Source organism: Lipotes vexillifer, unplaced genomic scaffold, assembly GCF_000442215.2.
Source record: "Lipotes vexillifer unplaced genomic scaffold, Lipotes_vexillifer_v1.1 scaffold312, whole genome shotgun sequence".
In the NCBI taxonomy this organism is placed as follows: Eukaryota; Metazoa; Chordata; class Mammalia; order Artiodactyla; family Lipotidae; genus Lipotes; species Lipotes vexillifer.
This window is the reverse complement of record NW_006789251.1, coordinates 1,707,055-1,724,836: the sequence shown is the minus strand read 5'-3', so window position 1 is coordinate 1,724,836 and position 17,782 is coordinate 1,707,055. Positions and strand designations below refer to the sequence as shown.

General features: G+C 35.8%; 1 protein-coding gene across 1 annotated transcript in view; it reads left to right on the top strand.

The window, feature by feature from the left end:
• Nucleotides 1-17,782, top strand: part of FKTN (fukutin) — a 52,777-nt gene that overhangs the window by 10,383 nt on the left and 24,612 nt on the right. Inside the window, exons 2-4 of the mRNA XM_007462438.1 lie at nt 480-539; nt 4,332-4,535; nt 16,852-17,129. Of these exons, the coding sequence (XP_007462500.1) occupies nt 480-539; nt 4,332-4,535; nt 16,852-17,129 (542 nt within the window). The remainder of the gene's footprint in view (nt 1-479; nt 540-4,331; nt 4,536-16,851; nt 17,130-17,782) is intronic.

Genomic DNA, 17,782 nt, shown 5'->3' with positions numbered 1-17,782 from the left:
GTTATGCGAGATAGATGAGAATACATAATTCATATGTGGAAGTACACTTAGAAGCTGCTCAATAATTATTATACTTTCTTATCACTTTGCCAAGGTCTGCAAACACTAACTCAGTGTGTGGAGGTAAGCTGAAGTTAGGGATATGGAGCTAAATGGATAAACACTAATTCTAAAGAGATAGCAAAGAGTTTACTATTCATCGATGGAAATTAATTGGTTCAGAGATGTTGACCATATTTATTTAATTAAGTGATGGCACTTAATTAAATTATAGCAATCTGTCAGTGTTTTCCATCTTGGGTAGTTGTATTATGTACTCGTAGAATTCTTAGTTCATGACTGTATGAAAATAGTTATTTAGATAATGCTTTTTAATGATTATGAACCAGTTATATAGATTGAATCATACCGACCCTAAATGTAATGTTGCATGCTGGGCTTTGGATTTACTACAATTTTTTTTTTTTTAATCTTCCTAGAATGGAGCTGGTTTATCAAAATCCAAAGGAAGCCGAATTGGATTTGATGGCACACAGTGGGTACGTATGATAATCAAGAACTTCCTCAATTGCCATGTTCATTTAGTTCATTCATTTATATACTTAATAAGTATTCGTTGAATGATGACAATGATAATAGCTAGCTTTGTGAAAACAGGTAGTAGGTGATAGAAAGGAAGAGGCAGACCCTGTGCCAAGTGCTTTACGTGCAGTATCTCATTTAGTCCTTATGCAAACTTTAAGAAGTCAGTACATATGTTTATCCTCAGTTCACTTAGAAAGATTAAGGTTGGTTGGCTAATAAGTGGCTGAGTCCAGATTCTGACTGCTTGCCTCCAAAATCCTCATTCACTGAGCTGTGGTGCTTCCCCAAGTGAATAAATATGTGAATCACAATTGAACCAAGAATAAAGGTAAATAGGAGTACCTATTTACCTAGTAAATTTACCTAGTAAATAGGAGTTTAGGAGTAAAAATCTATTCAACATGTTTTCTTTTTTTTTTGGCTGTGCCGCAGGGCTTATGGGATCTTAGTTCCCCAACCAGGTATCGAACCTGGGTCCCCCGGAAGTGGAAGCACAGAGTCCTAACCACTGGACCACCAGGGAATCCCATGTTTTCTTTTTAAGATAAGGAAAACTAGCAATACGTACAATAAATCCCTGTTTCACAGCCTGTACATTTATAAAATTTATAAAATATATTTTCTTTTTTCTAATCAAATTTAGAATGAAAAAACAATGCTAAAAAATTACATTTATCCTGTTAGCATATATATTGGATATGACTAGTTATTTCTTGTGGATACACTTCAATCTTTGGCTTCTCTTTAACCAGAGACATGAGAGGCTTTAGATTAGAAGTGAGTTTTCAAATCACCAAGCAGCTATAAAGTAGTGATAATTTTAGGTCATTGCTGATACCAATTGAATTTGAACTATTGTTTAAAAAGTAAAGTCTGGGATATCCTATATCAGGCTCCTCAACTATCAGGTCTAGAAGTATCAATGTAAACTTTTAATTTATTAAAAGTAGCAGTTTTGCTTTGTGAACTTAGGGTAGTCTGAGGGGAAAGGTAAGCCCTATCTCTTTCATTCAGGGAATGACCCTTGAGGTGGGAGAAAATAACAGATTGTTTTAAAAGGGTTGACTTCCAAGATAAATGAGCAAAAAATTATGGAGCAGCTTACTACATTCAGTGAGTTCTCTTTGTTAACTACATTGCGTGGTTCTGAAAATCACTCCCTATAATATTTGCAAAGTCATAGGGAAGGAGAAGTAGTACTAAAATACTTTTGTTCTAATATTTTAGAAGGAACAGAAAGGTGAAATGTCATCAATAGGTGTGATACTGAACCCTGATAAAATCCTAGAATGAGTTATTAAACAGATAATGTGAGGGGCTTAGAAGAGAAAATATGATTATTAGGAACTAGGTGTTCACTAAGAACATGTCCTGCCAAGCCCTTGTAGAAGAATGGACTGTTACAGTCTCATTGTATCCTTTTTTCAACAAGACGTTTTTCTTTCCTGTAAACAAAATGAATTACTGAAGGTCAGATGATAATACTCATGTTGATTAAGAATTAATTGGATTTAGAGTCAATTGGACATCTATGTCCAGGGAACCTTGATGATTGCATTGATAACAACCTGGAAGGCATATTTAGAAGGTGAGTTGTAGAATCTCTCCTTGACCCTGCCCTAATCTATATTTATATTAATAATCATAATGAAGCTGTGTGTTCATCAAGCTGAAAGAGATTCATTCAACAAACACCAAGCTGAAAGAGATTCATTCAACAAACATTTATTAAGCACCTTATATGTACTAGTATCTGTCATCTCATTATCTTTCTTCCTAAACCCTTTCTTCCTCTTTTATTCTCCTAGTGTAAAGCACAGAGAGTAATAGCCATGAAAGAAAAAAAATTTGATAAATTAGGCTCTCAAAATTTAAAACTGCTGCTCATCAAAAGCCACCATTAAGAAAATGAATAGCTAATGCCACAGATTATAAAATATTTGCAAAACATGTATCTGATGAAAGATTGATATCAAGGATAAATGAAGAACTGCAGTTCAGTAATAGACTTTTTTGTTCATAATCTTTATCAAATTCAACAAGTGTTGTATTCCTGATTTGCTAAGAGGTTTTAATCATAAATATTGAATTTTGTCATATTTTTTTGTGTTGAAATTATCATAGAGTTATTCCCCTTTACTCTGTTGATATGGTGAATTTTATTGATTGATTTTCAAATGCTGCCTTTCATTCCTGGGATAAACCCTACTTGGTCATGATATTTCCTTTTTTTTGGTCCTTTTTTTAAAAACTACAGGAATTGATTTTTTTAGTATCTTGTTAAGTATTATTGCATCTGTGTTCATGAGGGATGGTGGTATATAATTTTCTTTTTTTGTAATGTCTTTGTCAGGTTTTGCTATTAGGATTACACTGGCCTCATAAAATGAGTTAGGAAGGATTTCCTCCTGCTCAGTTTTCTGAAAGAGTTTTTGTACACTGATATTATTTCTTCTTAAAGCTTTGATAGAATTCACCAGTGAACCATCTGAGTCTAGAGTTTTTTCTTGTTGTTTTGATGGCAGGTTTTTTTTTTAATACATAACAAATTCAATTCTGTTAATAGTTATAGGGCAAGTCAGATTTCCTGTTTCATCTTGTGGTAGTTTTCTTAATCATGTTTTTAAAGAAATTTGTCCATTTCATCTGTTACTGAATTTGGGGGCATAATTGTTTATTCTAACTTTTTACTTAGTTGGCTTTCCCACTAAGAGATGATAAACTCTTCTAGAATAGAGATTATTATATTCTTGGTATTTACATAATACTCTACAGTAAAAACAAAGGATAAGAGACTGATTCCTGCCTTTATCTCATTTTTTAAATTTTTATAATTCTTGATACTCTATTTATTTATCTTGTATATGTTTTTATAAGTTTCCTCAGATTTTGTAAATAAGAATTTATCCTTAATTCCCTGAAACATCTTTTTTTGATGGCATACGTCCCTTTGAAATCATTATTGCTTTCACTGAAGCAGGCTTTTAAGCAATAATGTATTTCAGTTATTCTATTTAACTTGACTACTCTTAGGTATTATTTACTCCTAAGTGTGATTGTTGTTTCAATTCTAATTTTGAAATTTATTTTTTCCAGTAGGGTGTTCTGCTTACCGCTCAACAGAATTATATTTTTAAATATTACAGTATTATTAGAAAATCAAACTGTAGATAGGAATGGTCAGGCAGGCGATGTATTTTAGTTTGTCTTTTGACTGGCAAGATTATTAAGCAGTATTTCAAATATGAAGAAAAGTGGCACATACAACTGATTTTTGGTTTCAGAAAGGTTGACATGACTGATTTTTGAAAACTGAAAAGGCTGGTATTTCCTGTCCCGCTTTTGCTTGAAAAGATTTAGCTACTACCAAGGGAATAATTTGTAAGCCCAAAGTTCTCATTTCAGATGCTACTTCCTCTATGAAGATTTTGTTATCCTTTTGGTGTACAGTTAATTAGTAGCTATTGTTCTGTACTTTATAATATGTTGCATATATTTTTACTGCAGCATATTTTACATTGTATTGTAAATATTTGTTCGTCTCTCTCAATAGACTGTGTACTTCTTGAGGACAGGGACAGTGTATTATTTATTTGTGGGTTTTATTTTTTTAGCAAAATAATAAGCATGCAATCTACTGAGTAAGCAGTCTAGATATCCTTATAAAATTAATGAATAAAAATTTAATAAGATAAATTATTGTATTGGTTTAGAAGAATTAAGGGGATTCTTTTCCTCTCAAACAGCGCACAGTTAAAAAATTTATTATGCTAACATCCAGTCAAAATGTACCTGTGTTCCTTATTGATCCTTTGATTCTGGAATTGATTAATAAAAACTTTGAACAAGTCAAGAATGCTTCTCATGGCTCCGCTTCAGAATGCAAGTTTTTCTGTGTTCCAAGAGACTTTACTGCATTTGCACTACAGTATCACCTATGGAAGAATGAGGTAAGATGATTTGCTTTCAGATAACGGAGTGTCTTTTACAAAACAGTATGGGATTAAACCAATTTAAACTGTAAAACATTTAAAAATTTTCATAAAGACTTTTATAGATTGTATCAGGAATACTTTAAGCAATAAGTAACAAAACACAATAGTGGCTTAAGCAAATAGGGGACGTATTTTTCTGATATAACAAGAGGTTAAAATGTTGGTGGCTGTTGGTATTAGTGGAGCTGTCCACTGAAGTCAGCATGTGCATCACTGAAATTCTTTCTGCATTTCTCTCATCCTCACAAGGTAGCTGTTGTAGCGCCAGGGTATCATAGTGACACTATCTCTCTCTTTTTTTTTTTTAATTACTAATACTGGTGTTTATTATCATCACAAAAAGATGAGAGTACCATTTTTTTGTACCTTTTTAAAAACTGACTTTTTTCAGCCATTGCATGAAGAGCCATCTTTTATGTCAAGTTATATACATGAATAGGCCAACTGTGTCTCATCCAAACTTTGTCCAAAATTTGGATATCTAATCATTCTTTTTTTAAAATTTCTCATTAGTCATCAGTGTTATACACGTCAGTGTATACATGTCAATCCCAATCACCCAATTCATCATACTACCACCCACACCACCCCGCTGCTTTCCCCACTTGGTGTCCATACGTTTGTTCTCTACATCTGTGTCTCAATTTCTGCCCTGCAAACCGGTTCATCTGTACTGTTTCTCTAGGTTCCACATATATGTGTTAATATACGATACTTGTTTTTCTTTTTCTGACTTACTTCACTTTATATGACAGTCTGTAGATCCATCCATGTTTCAACAAATGACCCATTTTTGTTCCTTTTTATGGCTGAGTAATATTCCATTGTATATATGTACCACATCTTCTTTATCCATTCGTCTGTCGATGGGCATTTAGGTTGCTTCCATGACCTGGCTATTGTAAAAAGTGCTGCAAGGAACATTGGGGTGCATATGTCTTTTTGAATTATGGTTTTCTCTGGGTATATGCCCAGTAGTGGGATTGCTGGATCATATGGTAATTCTATTTTTAGTTTTTTAAGGAACCTCCATACTGTTCTCCATAGTGTCTGTATCAATTTACATTCTCACCAACAGTACCAAGAGGGTTCCCTTTTCTCCACACCCTCTCCAGCATTTGTTGTTTGTAGATTTTCTGATGATGCCCATTCTAACTGGTGTGAGGTGATACCTCATTGTAGTTTTGATTTGCATTTCTCTAATAATTAGTGATGTTGAGCAGCTTTTCATGTGCTTCTTGGCCATCTGTATGTCTTCTTTGGAGAAATGTCTATTTAGGTCTTCTGCCCATTTTTGGATTGGGTTGTTTTTTTAATATTGAGCTGCATGAGCTGTTTTTATATTTTGGAGATTAATCCTTTGTCTGTTGATTTGTTTGCAAATATCTTCTCCCATTCTGAGGGCTGTCCTTTCGTCTTCTTTATGGTTTCCTTGGCTGTGCAAAAGCTTTGATGTTTGATTAGGTCCCATTTGCTTATTTTTGTTTTTATTTCCATTACTCTAGGAGGTGGATCAAAAAAGATCTTGCTGTGATTTATGTCACAGAGTGTTCTTCCTATGTTTTCCTCTAAGAGTTTTATAGTGTCTGGCCCTACATTTAGGTCTCTAATCCATTTTGAGTTTATTTTTGTGTATGGTGTTAGGGAGTGTTCTAATTTCATTCTTTTACATGTAGCTGTCCAGTTTTCCCAGCACCACTTATTGAAGGACTGTCTTTTCTGCATTGTATATCCTTGCCTCCTTTGTCATAGATTACTTGACCATAGGTGCATGGGTTTGTCTCTGGGCTTTCTTTCTTGTTCCATTGATCTGTGTTTCTTTTTTTGTGCCAGTACCATATTGTCTTGATGACTGTAGCTTTATAGTATAGTCTGAAGTCAGGAAGTCTGATTCCTCCAGCTCTGTTTTTTCCCCCTCAAGACTGCTTTGGCTATTTGGGGTCTTTTGTGTCTCCAAACAAATCTTATTATTTTGTTGCTCTAGCTCTGTGAAAAATGCCAGTGGTAATTTGATAGGGATTGCATTGAATCTGTAGTTGCTTTGGGTAGTATAGTCATTTTCACAATATTGATTCTTCCAGTCCAAGAACATGGTCTATCTCTCCGTCTGTTGGTATCATCTTTAATTTGTTTCATCAGTGTCTTATAGTTGTCTGCATACAGGTCTTTTGTCTCCCTAGGTAGGTGTATTCCTAGGTATTTTATTCTTTTTGTTGCAATGGTAAATGGGAGTGTTTCCCTAATTTCTATTTCAGATTTTTCATCATTAGTGTATAGGAATGCAACAGATTTCTGTGCATTAATTTTGTAACCTGCAACTTTACCAAATTCATTGATTAGCTCTAGTAGTTTTCTTGGGGCATCTTTAGGATTCTCTGTGTATAGTCTCATGGCATCTGCAAACAGTGACAGTTTTACTTGTTCATTTCCAATTTGTATTCCTTTTATTTCTTTTTCTTCTCTGATTGCCGTGGCTAGGACTTCCAAAACTATGGTGAATAATAGTGGCGAGAGTGGACATCCTTATCTTGTTCCTGGTCTTAGAGGAAATGGTTTCAGTTTTTCACCATTGAGAATGATGTTGGCTGTGGGTTTGTCATTTATGGCCTTTATTATGTTGAGGTAGGTTCCCTCTGTGTCCACTTTCTGGAGAGTTTTTATCATAAATGGGTGTTGAATTTTGTCAGAAGCTTTTTCAGCATCTATTGAGATGATTGTATGGTTTTTATTCTTCAGTTTGTTAATATGGTGTATCACATTGATTGATTTGTGTATATTGAAGAATCCTTGCATCCCTTGGATAAAGCCCACTTGATCATGGTGTATGGTCCTTTTAATGTGCGGTTGGATTCTGTTTGCTAGTATTTTGTTGAGGATTTTTGCATCTATATTCATCAGTGATACTGGTCTGTAATTTTCTTTTTTTGTAGTATTTTTGTCTGGTTTTGGTAGCATGGTGATGGTAGCCTCATAGAATGAGTTTGGGAGTGTTCCTTCCTTTGCAATTTTTGGGAAGAGTTTGAGAAGAATGGGTGTTAGCTCTTCTCTAAATGTTTGGTAGAATTCACCTGTGAAGCCGTCTGGTCCTGGACTTTTGTTTTTTGGAAGATTTTTAATCACAGTTTCAATTTCATTGCTTGTGATTGGTCTGTTCATATTTTCTATTTCTTCTTGGTTTAGTCTTGGAAGGTTATACCTTTCTAAGAATTTGTCCGTTTCTTCCAGGTTGTCCATTTTATTGGCATAGAGTTGCCTGTAGTAGTCTCTTAGGGTGCTTTGTATTTCTGCGGTGTCTGTTGTAACTTCTCCTTTTTCATTTCTAATTTTATTGATTTGAGTCCTCTTCCTCTTTTTCTTGATGAGTCTGGCTAATGGTTTATCAATTTTGTTTGTCTTTTCAAAGAACCAGCTTTTAGTTTTATTTGTCTTTGCTGTTGTTTTCTTTATTTCTATTTCATTTATTTCTGCTCTGATCTTTATGGTTTCTTTCCTTCCGCTAACTTTGGGTTTTGTTTGTTCTTCTTTCTCTAGTTCCTTTAGGAGTAAGGTTAGATTGTTTATTTGAGATTTTTCTTGTTTCTTGTTTCTTATAGCTTGTATAGCTATAAACTTCCCTTTTAGAACTGCTTTTGCTGCATCCTATAGGTTTTGGATCGTTGTGTGTTCATTGTCATTTGTCTCTAGGTATTTTTTGATTTCCTCTTTGATTTCTTCAGTAATCTCTTGGTTATTTAGTAACGTATTGTTTAGCCTCCATGTGTTTGTGTTTTTTACGTTTTTTTCCCTGTAATTCATTTTTAATTTCATAGCGTTGTGGTCAGAAAAGATGCTTGATATGATTTCAATTTTCTTAAAGTTACTGAGGCTTGATTTGTGACCCAAGATGTGATCTGTCCTGGAGAATGTTCTGTGCACACTTGAGAAGAAAGTGTAATCTGCTGTTTTTGGATGGAATGTCCTATAAATATCAATTAAATCTGTCTGGTCTGTTGTGTCATAAAGCTTCTGTTTCCTTATTTATTTTCATTTTGGATGATCTATCCATTGGTGTAAGTGAGGTAGATGTTAAAGTCCCCCACTGTTATTGTGTTACTGTCGATTTCCTCTTATAGCTGTTAGCAGTTGCCTTATGTATTGAGGTGCTCCTATGTTGGGTGTGTATGTATTTATAATTGTTATATCTTCTTGGAGTGATCTCCTGGTCGTTATGTAGTGTCCTTTCTTGTCTCTTGTAACATTCTTTATTTTAAAGCCTATTTTATCTGATATGAGTATTGCTACTCCAGCTTTCTTTTCATTTCCATTTGCATGGAATATCTTTTTCCATCCCCTCACTTTCAGTCTGAATGTGTCCCTAGGTCTTAAGTGGGTCTCTTGTAGAGAGCATATATATGGGTCTTGTTTTCATATCCATGTAGCAAGCCTGTGTCTTTTGGTTGGAGCATTTAATCCATTCACGTTTAGGGTAATTATCGATATGTATGTTCCTATTACCATTTTCTTAATTGTTTTGGGTTTGTTTTTGTAGGTCCTTTTCTTCTCTTGTGTTTCCCACTCAGAGCAGTTTCTTTAGCATTTGTTGTAGAGGTGGTTTGGTGGTGCTGAATTCTCTTAGCTTTTGCTTGTCTGTAAAGCTTTTGATTTCTCCATCAAACCTGAATGAGATCCTTGCTGGGTAGAGTAATCTTGGTTGTAGTTTCTTCCCTTTCATCACTTTAAGTATATCATGCCACTCCCCTCTGGCTTGTAGAGTTTCTGCTGAGAAATCAGCTGTTAACCTTATGGGAGTTCCCTTGTATGTTATTTGTCGTTTTCCCTTGCTTCTTTTTTTTTTGTGGTACGCGGGCCTCTCACTGTTGTGGCCTCTCCCGTTGCGGAACACAGGCTCTGGACAGGTAGGCCTAGCGGCCATGGCTCACGGGCCCAGCTGCTCCGTGGCATGTGGGATCTTCCCGGACAGGGGTACGAACCCGTGTTCCCTGCATCGGCAGGTGGACTCTCAACCACTGTGCCACCACGGAAGCCCTCCTTTGCTGCTTTTAATAATTTTTCTTTGTTTTTAATTTTTGCCAATTTGATTACTATGTGTCTCGGCGAGTTTCTTCTTGGGTTTATCCTGTATGGGACTCTCTGTGCTTCCTGGACTTGGGTGGCTATTTCCTTTCCCATGTTAGGGAAGTTTTCGACTATAATCTCTTCAAATATTTTCTCTGGTCCTTTCTCTCTCTCTTCTCCTTCTGGCACCCCTATAATGCGAATGTTGTTGCATTTAATGTTGTCCCAGAAGTCTCTTAGGCTGTCTTCATTTCTTTTCGTTCTTTTTTCTTTGTTCTGTTCCGCGGCAGTGAATTCCACCTTTCTGTCTTCCAGGTCACTTATCCGTTCTTCTGCCTCAGTTATTCTGCTATTGATTCCTTCTAGTGTAATTTTCATTTCAGTTATTGTATTGTTCATCTCTGTTTGTTTGTTCTTTAATTCTTCTAGCTCTTTGTTAAACATTTCTTGTATCTTCTTGATCTTTGCCTCCATTCTTTTTCCGAGGTCATGGATCATCTTCACTATGATTATTCAGAATTGTTTTTCTGGAAGGTTGCCTATCTCCACTTCATTTAGTTGTTTTTCTGGAGTTTTATCTTGTTCCTTCTTCGGGTACATAGCCCTCTGCCTTTTCATCTTGTCTATCTTTCTGTGAATGTGGTGTTTGTTCCACAGGCTTCAGGATTGTCACAATCTATCTTTTGATGGAAAATTTTTCTCAGGAGCTTCTGGTAAACTGCTTATAGCTCACTGTCTAGAACTATATTCATATGTCTCCATGTTGTGAAGGTGGCTAAAAAAACAGGTATTTTGCATTTTCATCAGTGTAGGCAGGCAGGTAGGAAGGGATTTGGTGATGAATTTTCAGTATCTGCCACATAAGGTATACATGAGGGTAATATTCCTCGTCTATAGCACTATTCTTGACAGTTTGTAAGTGCATAGGACTTGTTTGATACTCGAGTGGAGTGCTTCTTAGTTGTATCCAAAAATTCAAACTTATATTTTCATCCTTTTTAAATGGTTACAAAGCAAAGGTTAGATAGTAGTCAAAAAAAAAAAAAAAAAGGTCTCAACCAAACATGTCAAAAATTTGCTTACTTGTTTATTTGGAATACCTCTGACTTTTCAGTTTCACTGTTTTCCATTCTGAGGAGTTATTCAAATAAGGGTAAGAAAATTAGCATCAGATTAAATGAGCTCAACTATTTAGTCAGCCACCCATGATAGATGTGCACTAGCTCTGCAGTGGATCTGTTTTAGTTGTGTTGACCCCTGATAGGTGGGGCTTATGTTCCAGGGTGAAGGTATGGTCTGGCAGAGCACTATAAGCTGCATGTTTCCTTGATTGCCCAGATTCTTAGACAAGGTCTCAAGAGAGTGAGTTTTGACTTTTTTCTGCCTATGGTTCTTCCCAGGCAGTGATGCAGGTGATGAAACAGATAACATATTTATATAACATGATGTTTGTTTGCTTGTTTTTTTTTTTTTTTTTTTGCAGTACGTGGGCCTCTCACTGTTGTGGCCTCTCCCGTTGCGGAGCACAGGCTCCGGATGTGCAGGCTCAGCGGCCATGGCTCACGGGCCTAGCCGCTCCGCGCCATGTGGGATCTTCCCAGACCAGGGCACGAACCCGTGTCCCCTGCATCGGCAGGTGGACTCTCAACCACTGTGCCACCAGGGAAGCCCTGTTTGCTTGTTTTTTCATTCCTCCCAATTTTATATTGATATTTTGAAAATATTTAAACTTATGGAAAAGTTAGGACATGGCATTTTAATCAAAAGAATACTAGTACTAGGTTTAAAAAGTCAGATAGTAAGGCAAAGCTCATAATGAAAAAGATCAGTATCTGACTCTTCTCTCCTCCCCACCCCTTATTCCCACTCTTAGAGCCAACCACCTTCAACTCTCTCTACCTTGTTTATCTTCTTCTTTAAAAATGAAATGTTTATGCTTCTATTTTTTAAATATTTCATATTATATTATGAATTATGAGAATTTTGCTGTCATATCTATTTTGTCTCATGTAGACACACACACACACACACACTCTTCTCCCATTACCATGACTGTATCATATTTTGTAGTTAAATCAATAGTCAGTGTTTATCTTACTATGAATATATAGATAATCACAGGAATGCTACCTAGTTTACTCTGAATATTTTCCTTTTCTTATATGACTCTCTTTTTTTTTGTTTGCTAGTTTTCTATATATTTATCAATAATCCATGTATGCACTCTGCAGCAGAAACATAAAACTCTCAGTAGGATCAAATACGTCAGATCATTTCTCAGTTCCTTTTTTTTTTTTCTGGAGACATCCCTCCTAGATCTCGTGGTCTTTCTGCCCTAATACAGTCTGATCTGCTCTGCAGATACTGTTGTGTAACTCCTCTTCACAACATTTTAGGAATTCTCTTCGGAGAAAGGTTGAATGGGAGGTTGAAACCTTGCATATCTGAAGATGTTTCTTTTTACCTGCACGTTTGATTTCTAATTTGCTTCTGCTGTGTAACAGTTGTCCCCAAATTTAGTGGCTTAAACAACAACCATTTATGTAGGTTATGATTCTGTGACTTAGCAATTTGCATAGGATTCAGCTGGGCAGTTCTTCTGGTCTCAGCTAAGTTCACTTATACAGCTGCCAGTCAGCTAGGCAGCTCTGCTTCTTCAGGATAGCTGGCTGTCAGATGAGGCAGTGGAGGTGCCTGGGCCACATGTCTTTCATTATCTAGGTTAGTCTAGGCTAGTCAGAGAAAGCAAAAGCATGCAAGGTCTCTTTACATTGTTAAAATGTGAAGAGTTCTTATCCATGAACAAGAAATATATCTCCTTTAATATAGGTGTCCTTTGGTGTTCTTTAATAGAGTATATTTTTCTTACAGATTTTGTGCATCTTTGTAAGATTTATTTCTTGCTACCTTATAGTTTTGTGTGCATGGGGGGGTGTTAATGTAGATACTTTTCCTCTTCTTTTGCCAATTCATTATTATGGGTGAATTAGAATGCTGTTGTCTTTTGTGTTTTGATCTTGTGTTCCAGCAACTGTACTGAACTCTGAACTCTATAGGTAAACTCCAATAGTTTCTCTCTCCTCCCTCAATCCCCTACCTCCTTTTCCTCCCTCTCTTTCATTTTCTCTCTCTTTGAGTGTAGATCATTATGTTCTCTGCACAAAAAGATAATTTGGTCTCTTCCTTTCCAACTCTTATGCCTAATTTCTTTTTCTTGTCTTACTGATTTAGGTAGGACCCCCAGGATAATGTTGAATAAAAGTGTCTTTCTTTCTGAACTTATTACTTGGATGTTGGACTTCCAAAGTTTCATTTTCTTATCTTTGCTCTGTGATTTTTTTTCATCTCTTTTGTTAACTGTTCTACTTTTAAACAAAAATTTTAACAATGCCATTGATTTTTTTCATATTTTGCTTAAAATTTAATATTTTTATTTTCTAAAAGCTCTGTGTACTCTGTTTCTTATAGTAGCATTCTTATTTTATGGGTGCAGTTTTGTCTTTTTCCCTCTTCAGATTTTAAAGGTTTGTTGTTTTTCTATTTTTTAACTTTTTTTTAATAAATAAATAAATTTATTTATTTATTTTTGGCTGCGTTGGGTCTTTGTCGCTGCACGTGGGCTCTCTCTAGTTGCATCAAGAGGGGGCCAACTCTTCGTTGCCGTGTGCAGGCTTCTCATTGTGGTGGCTTCTTGTTGTGCATGGGCTTCAGTAGTTGTGGCACATGGGCTCAGTAGTTGTGGCATGTGGGCCCTTAGAGCGCAGGCTCAGTAGTTGTGGTGCACGGGCTTAGTTGCTCTACGGCATGTGGGATCTTCCCGGACCAGGGCTCGAACCCTTGTCCCTTGCATTGGCAGGTGGATTTTCAACCACTGCGCCACCAGGGAAGCCCCAAGGTTTGGCGTTTTTAAAAGAAAATCTTTTGCTTTCTACCGCATTTTGTTTTTGAAATTTCCTTCTTTGTGGGTGTTTGGGTTTTGGTATGGTTATTTTATTTTGTCTGTTTTTCATGATACAGGTTTTCTATATAGTGTTCATTGATCTTTGTTATATTTAAGAATGAGGCACTGAATACCAATTGGAAGCATTTTTTTCTGGTTAGGCCTCATTAACTGGTGGACTTCACTATAGGGTAATAAGAGTATGCTAGCTTTTTCACTGCAGAGACTCCTAAATGTCAGTATTTTTAGGTCATTCCTATTGGACTGTTTGAGTTCCTCATAGAAAAAGCCTACAAAGCTCATAAACCTTTTTTACAACAACTATTTTATCATTCCTTTATTTTCCCAAAACGAAGTCTATAGAAATTATAACTTACCTACATACATAATCTCCCAAATCCTGTAATGTCTCAACTATAGTATAAAGTAGAAATGAAAGGAAATGTATATTTCAGTGTGTAAATGCCCAGGCATGACTACACTGGAAGACATAAGGAAGTAATTCAGATGCTTGCACTTATCCTGCTTATTTAGTAGGACCACTGAATGTGATAACTTCCAATATAGACTCTATTATGAATGATATTGTTTTTAGTAATACAGTTTTCCAAAACAGTAAACAAGTTTCCAACAGCAGAAAAGTAAAATTCTCTCTCCTTTAACATGGCGATTGTATTCCTCAGAAATGGAGGCTCACATAATTACAAATACGTTTTTCACTACGTGACTATCTGATAGAACATTTGAAATTATGCAGGACACAGGATAAATTTCCATATTTTGGATTTTAGGATGTCTCGTGTACCTGGCCTAGACCTCTAAATGCCAGTTGTGTCCTCAATCATTTTGATAACTGAAAATATCTCCACGAATTTCTAAAATGTCTCTTGGTTACAGTACCACTTGCCTTGAGAACCAGTACTTTAGAAGAAAGAGAATATGCCATAATTGGCAAAACCAGAAAGACCAGAGTCAGAAGCAAAAGGTCAGCAACACCCAGAATAAGCACACAGGGTCATGTTTATCATTTTACATAAATGACATCATACAGAGCCCTTGGGTAGTCCTCCCAACACCTTCTCCCAAGGTAGAGCTAATTCATTAGATCACCAGATCTAATTACTATAGACTTAATTTACCTGTGATTTTTCTTTGTTAATATCATTACCATGAAGTGAGCAAACTACTGCCAAGGCAACTGGGAGTAGATGTGTGCAGTACAGTCTTGACCTAGGCCTTTGCTTTGTTTGATTAGAGCAACTACTTTGTTCTTGACTTTCCTCTGCCATGATTATAAAAAGGCAAGCCATCTCATAGTTCTGCCTATTTTGTCTGTCAGTCTTTCTTCCCACAACCCAAGGTCTGATTCCTCTTCAAGTTCTGTCTGGCCTTTTAAATTTTTCCCAAATTTACCAAATTATAATGCTTTTCTTTCATCCTGTACAGTAGATTCCTTCTCTGAGTTGGCCACTCTTAGACTCAATCAGTACTTTCCACCTCTTAGGTTTATGAAAAAGGGGAATCCTACAGTTGATAATTCTAGTATAAGGAGTACCAAGGTGAAATTGTATTAGCCAGGCTAAGTTACATTAGTTGCTACTAAAAACAACCCTAAAATCTCATTGGCTTAGGGCAAAAAAGGAGTATTTGCCTCTAGACAAAATCCAGTGTGGTTATTCTTGGTCAGCGATATTCCTGGATGACTTTCCTCTAAGCAGTGACTTAGGGATGCAGGCTGTTTCATTTGTGTGGCTTCCGCATCTTGTAGTTCTTTGCTTCCCTACATACAGATGGAGGAGGGAAAGCAGGGAAGGTCTTATGGGACATTGTAAGGCCAGGCCTGGAAGTGGTATCTGATACTTCCATCCACATTCCTTTGACCAAAACACGATTTCACTCTATATCCAGAAAGGAGAAGACAGTTGTTATTGATACTGGTTAGCATTCTTTACCAGAATGGTCACTTTCTCTTGTTTAACAATATAAACAACAACAACAGGTATCTATTGAGCACCTGCTGGTACTATAGCCACTTTGTTGATTCTTATGGTTGAGGAACTTTCAGTCTATTAATGGAGTTTAAACAACTAAAAAACAGTACAATCAATACTATGATAACGGTTTGTGTGTATTATAAGAGCATGAATGAGGACACAGCTAATCCAAATGACAACATTCAAAGACAATAAGTGATGTAAATAAAGTACTCTTGAAAAATGTTTATGAATGCTGTGGCTCGTAAGACTTTCAGGTGCACTTCCATCCTTTAATAACTTTAATGTCTGGTATTACCACTTTATTTTCCTTAACTGTAGGTATATTATAAACTAGGTATAATATCTTCCTTGCTGACCTCACATAATTTCTATGGACATCAGATGAGATAATTAATGTGAATGAGCTTTGTACACATTATGTAAATATAGACTTAAAGAAATAGTATTGTAGAGTAGAAAGAACCTTGTATTTGGTTAGATAAGACCTAAATGCTGGCAGTGGCTTTGCCTCTTATTAATTTTGTTTCTTTGGACTTCTGTGAGTCTGTTTCTTTATCTATAATATCTGTGCTCTATAAGATAGATGTCATATGTAAATGCAGTAATGTTTATAAAAGTTCTTTGGAAACTGTACATTTCTATTCAAATATAAGGTGTTCTTAATAATTAATACTGGTGAATCATCTAAAGCACTGGTGTCCAGATTAGGATTAAAAATCTACCCTATAGATTAATCTTGTTACGTGAGAGTTTTACTATAACTAATGCTGTTGGAAAATGCACCTTGTTTTATAGTATATCTCAGTCTATTTTCTAATAATGTGCATTATGATAGGCTTCTATTTTAGTAGCAGTTTAAGGTGTTGGGATATAACTATGAGATGAAAACCCTGCTTTTATGAAGCACTTTTGAAGGTTATTAGAAGTGAAATTGAGAATTACAGGTTTAAGTGCTATCCTTATATTAACGTTTACTTTATAGATACTAACCAAAGAACACTATAATGAGTGGGCATTCTCATTCCAAGGAAGAAATTTGTATTAATTTTCATAAAGAGAGTCTTTGAACATGTCTTCCATGCTACGTGGTTTCTCTTTTTGGTACTTTCCTTTATTCTCCCACTACCACCTTTCCTTCCCCACCTTCATTTTTTAATCTTCAGGCAAAGAGCAGATTAGGACAAAAATATGTATGACTTAATTCAGTGTAAGAATCATTTTAGTTTCACTACTAGTATTTGGTTTTAAATATTCAAGTTTGATGTTTCTTTGGTTTTAGGAAAGCTGGTTTCGGATAGCTGAAAATACGGGATTTCAGTGCCTAAAGTTCGAGAGCAAGGACCCCCGGCTAGATGGGATAGACTCACTTTCTGGAACTGAAATCCCCTTGCACTACATCTGCACATTGGCCAGTCATGCTGTCCACTTGGTGGTCTTCCATGAAAGGAGCGGCAATTACCTTTGGCATGGCCATCTACGGCTCAAAGGACACATTGACAGGAAGTTTGTTCCTTTTCGCAAGTTAAAGTTTGGTCGTTATCCTGGAGCTTTTGACAGGTAAATTCAGGGTCTGAAGGGGAGATGTGAAACCTGTCTTATTCAGTCATGAATTCTTATTCTTTCTTTTACATTTAGTAATTAAATCTAAAATGTAATTCATGTAAATCAGTTTTGAAATGTAAATATTCAACAGGAAGCAACTCATGCACATGTGCCCCAGGAAATATAATATATATCTGAATGTTCATAGCAACATTGTTCTTAATGCCCCACACAAAATGTATGTGCGCATAACGAGAAGAATCGTAGGGCAGGGAAACAAGGAACTCTGAACTCGCGCTCTGTGCAACAACAGAGATGAATCCTACAATGTTGAGTGACAAAAATAAGGCATAAAAGAATACAAATCTTTCTATATATATAAAGAGTTCAAACACAGGATAAAGTATGTTTGTGGATTTACATACTTACAAGTAAAAGTGTTCAAAATATACAAACTTCCAATTATTATGAGATAAATAAGTTCTGGAAATCTGATGTACAGCATGGTGACTATAGTTAATACTGCTGTGTTGTATATTTGATAGTTGCTAAGAGAGTAGATCTTTAAAAATGATACCTGAGGTAATGGAAGAAAATATGCTTGATGTTTAACTATTTGCTTATATTGTATATTTTGAAGAGGCTGCCGATATTCTGAGTTAAATCCT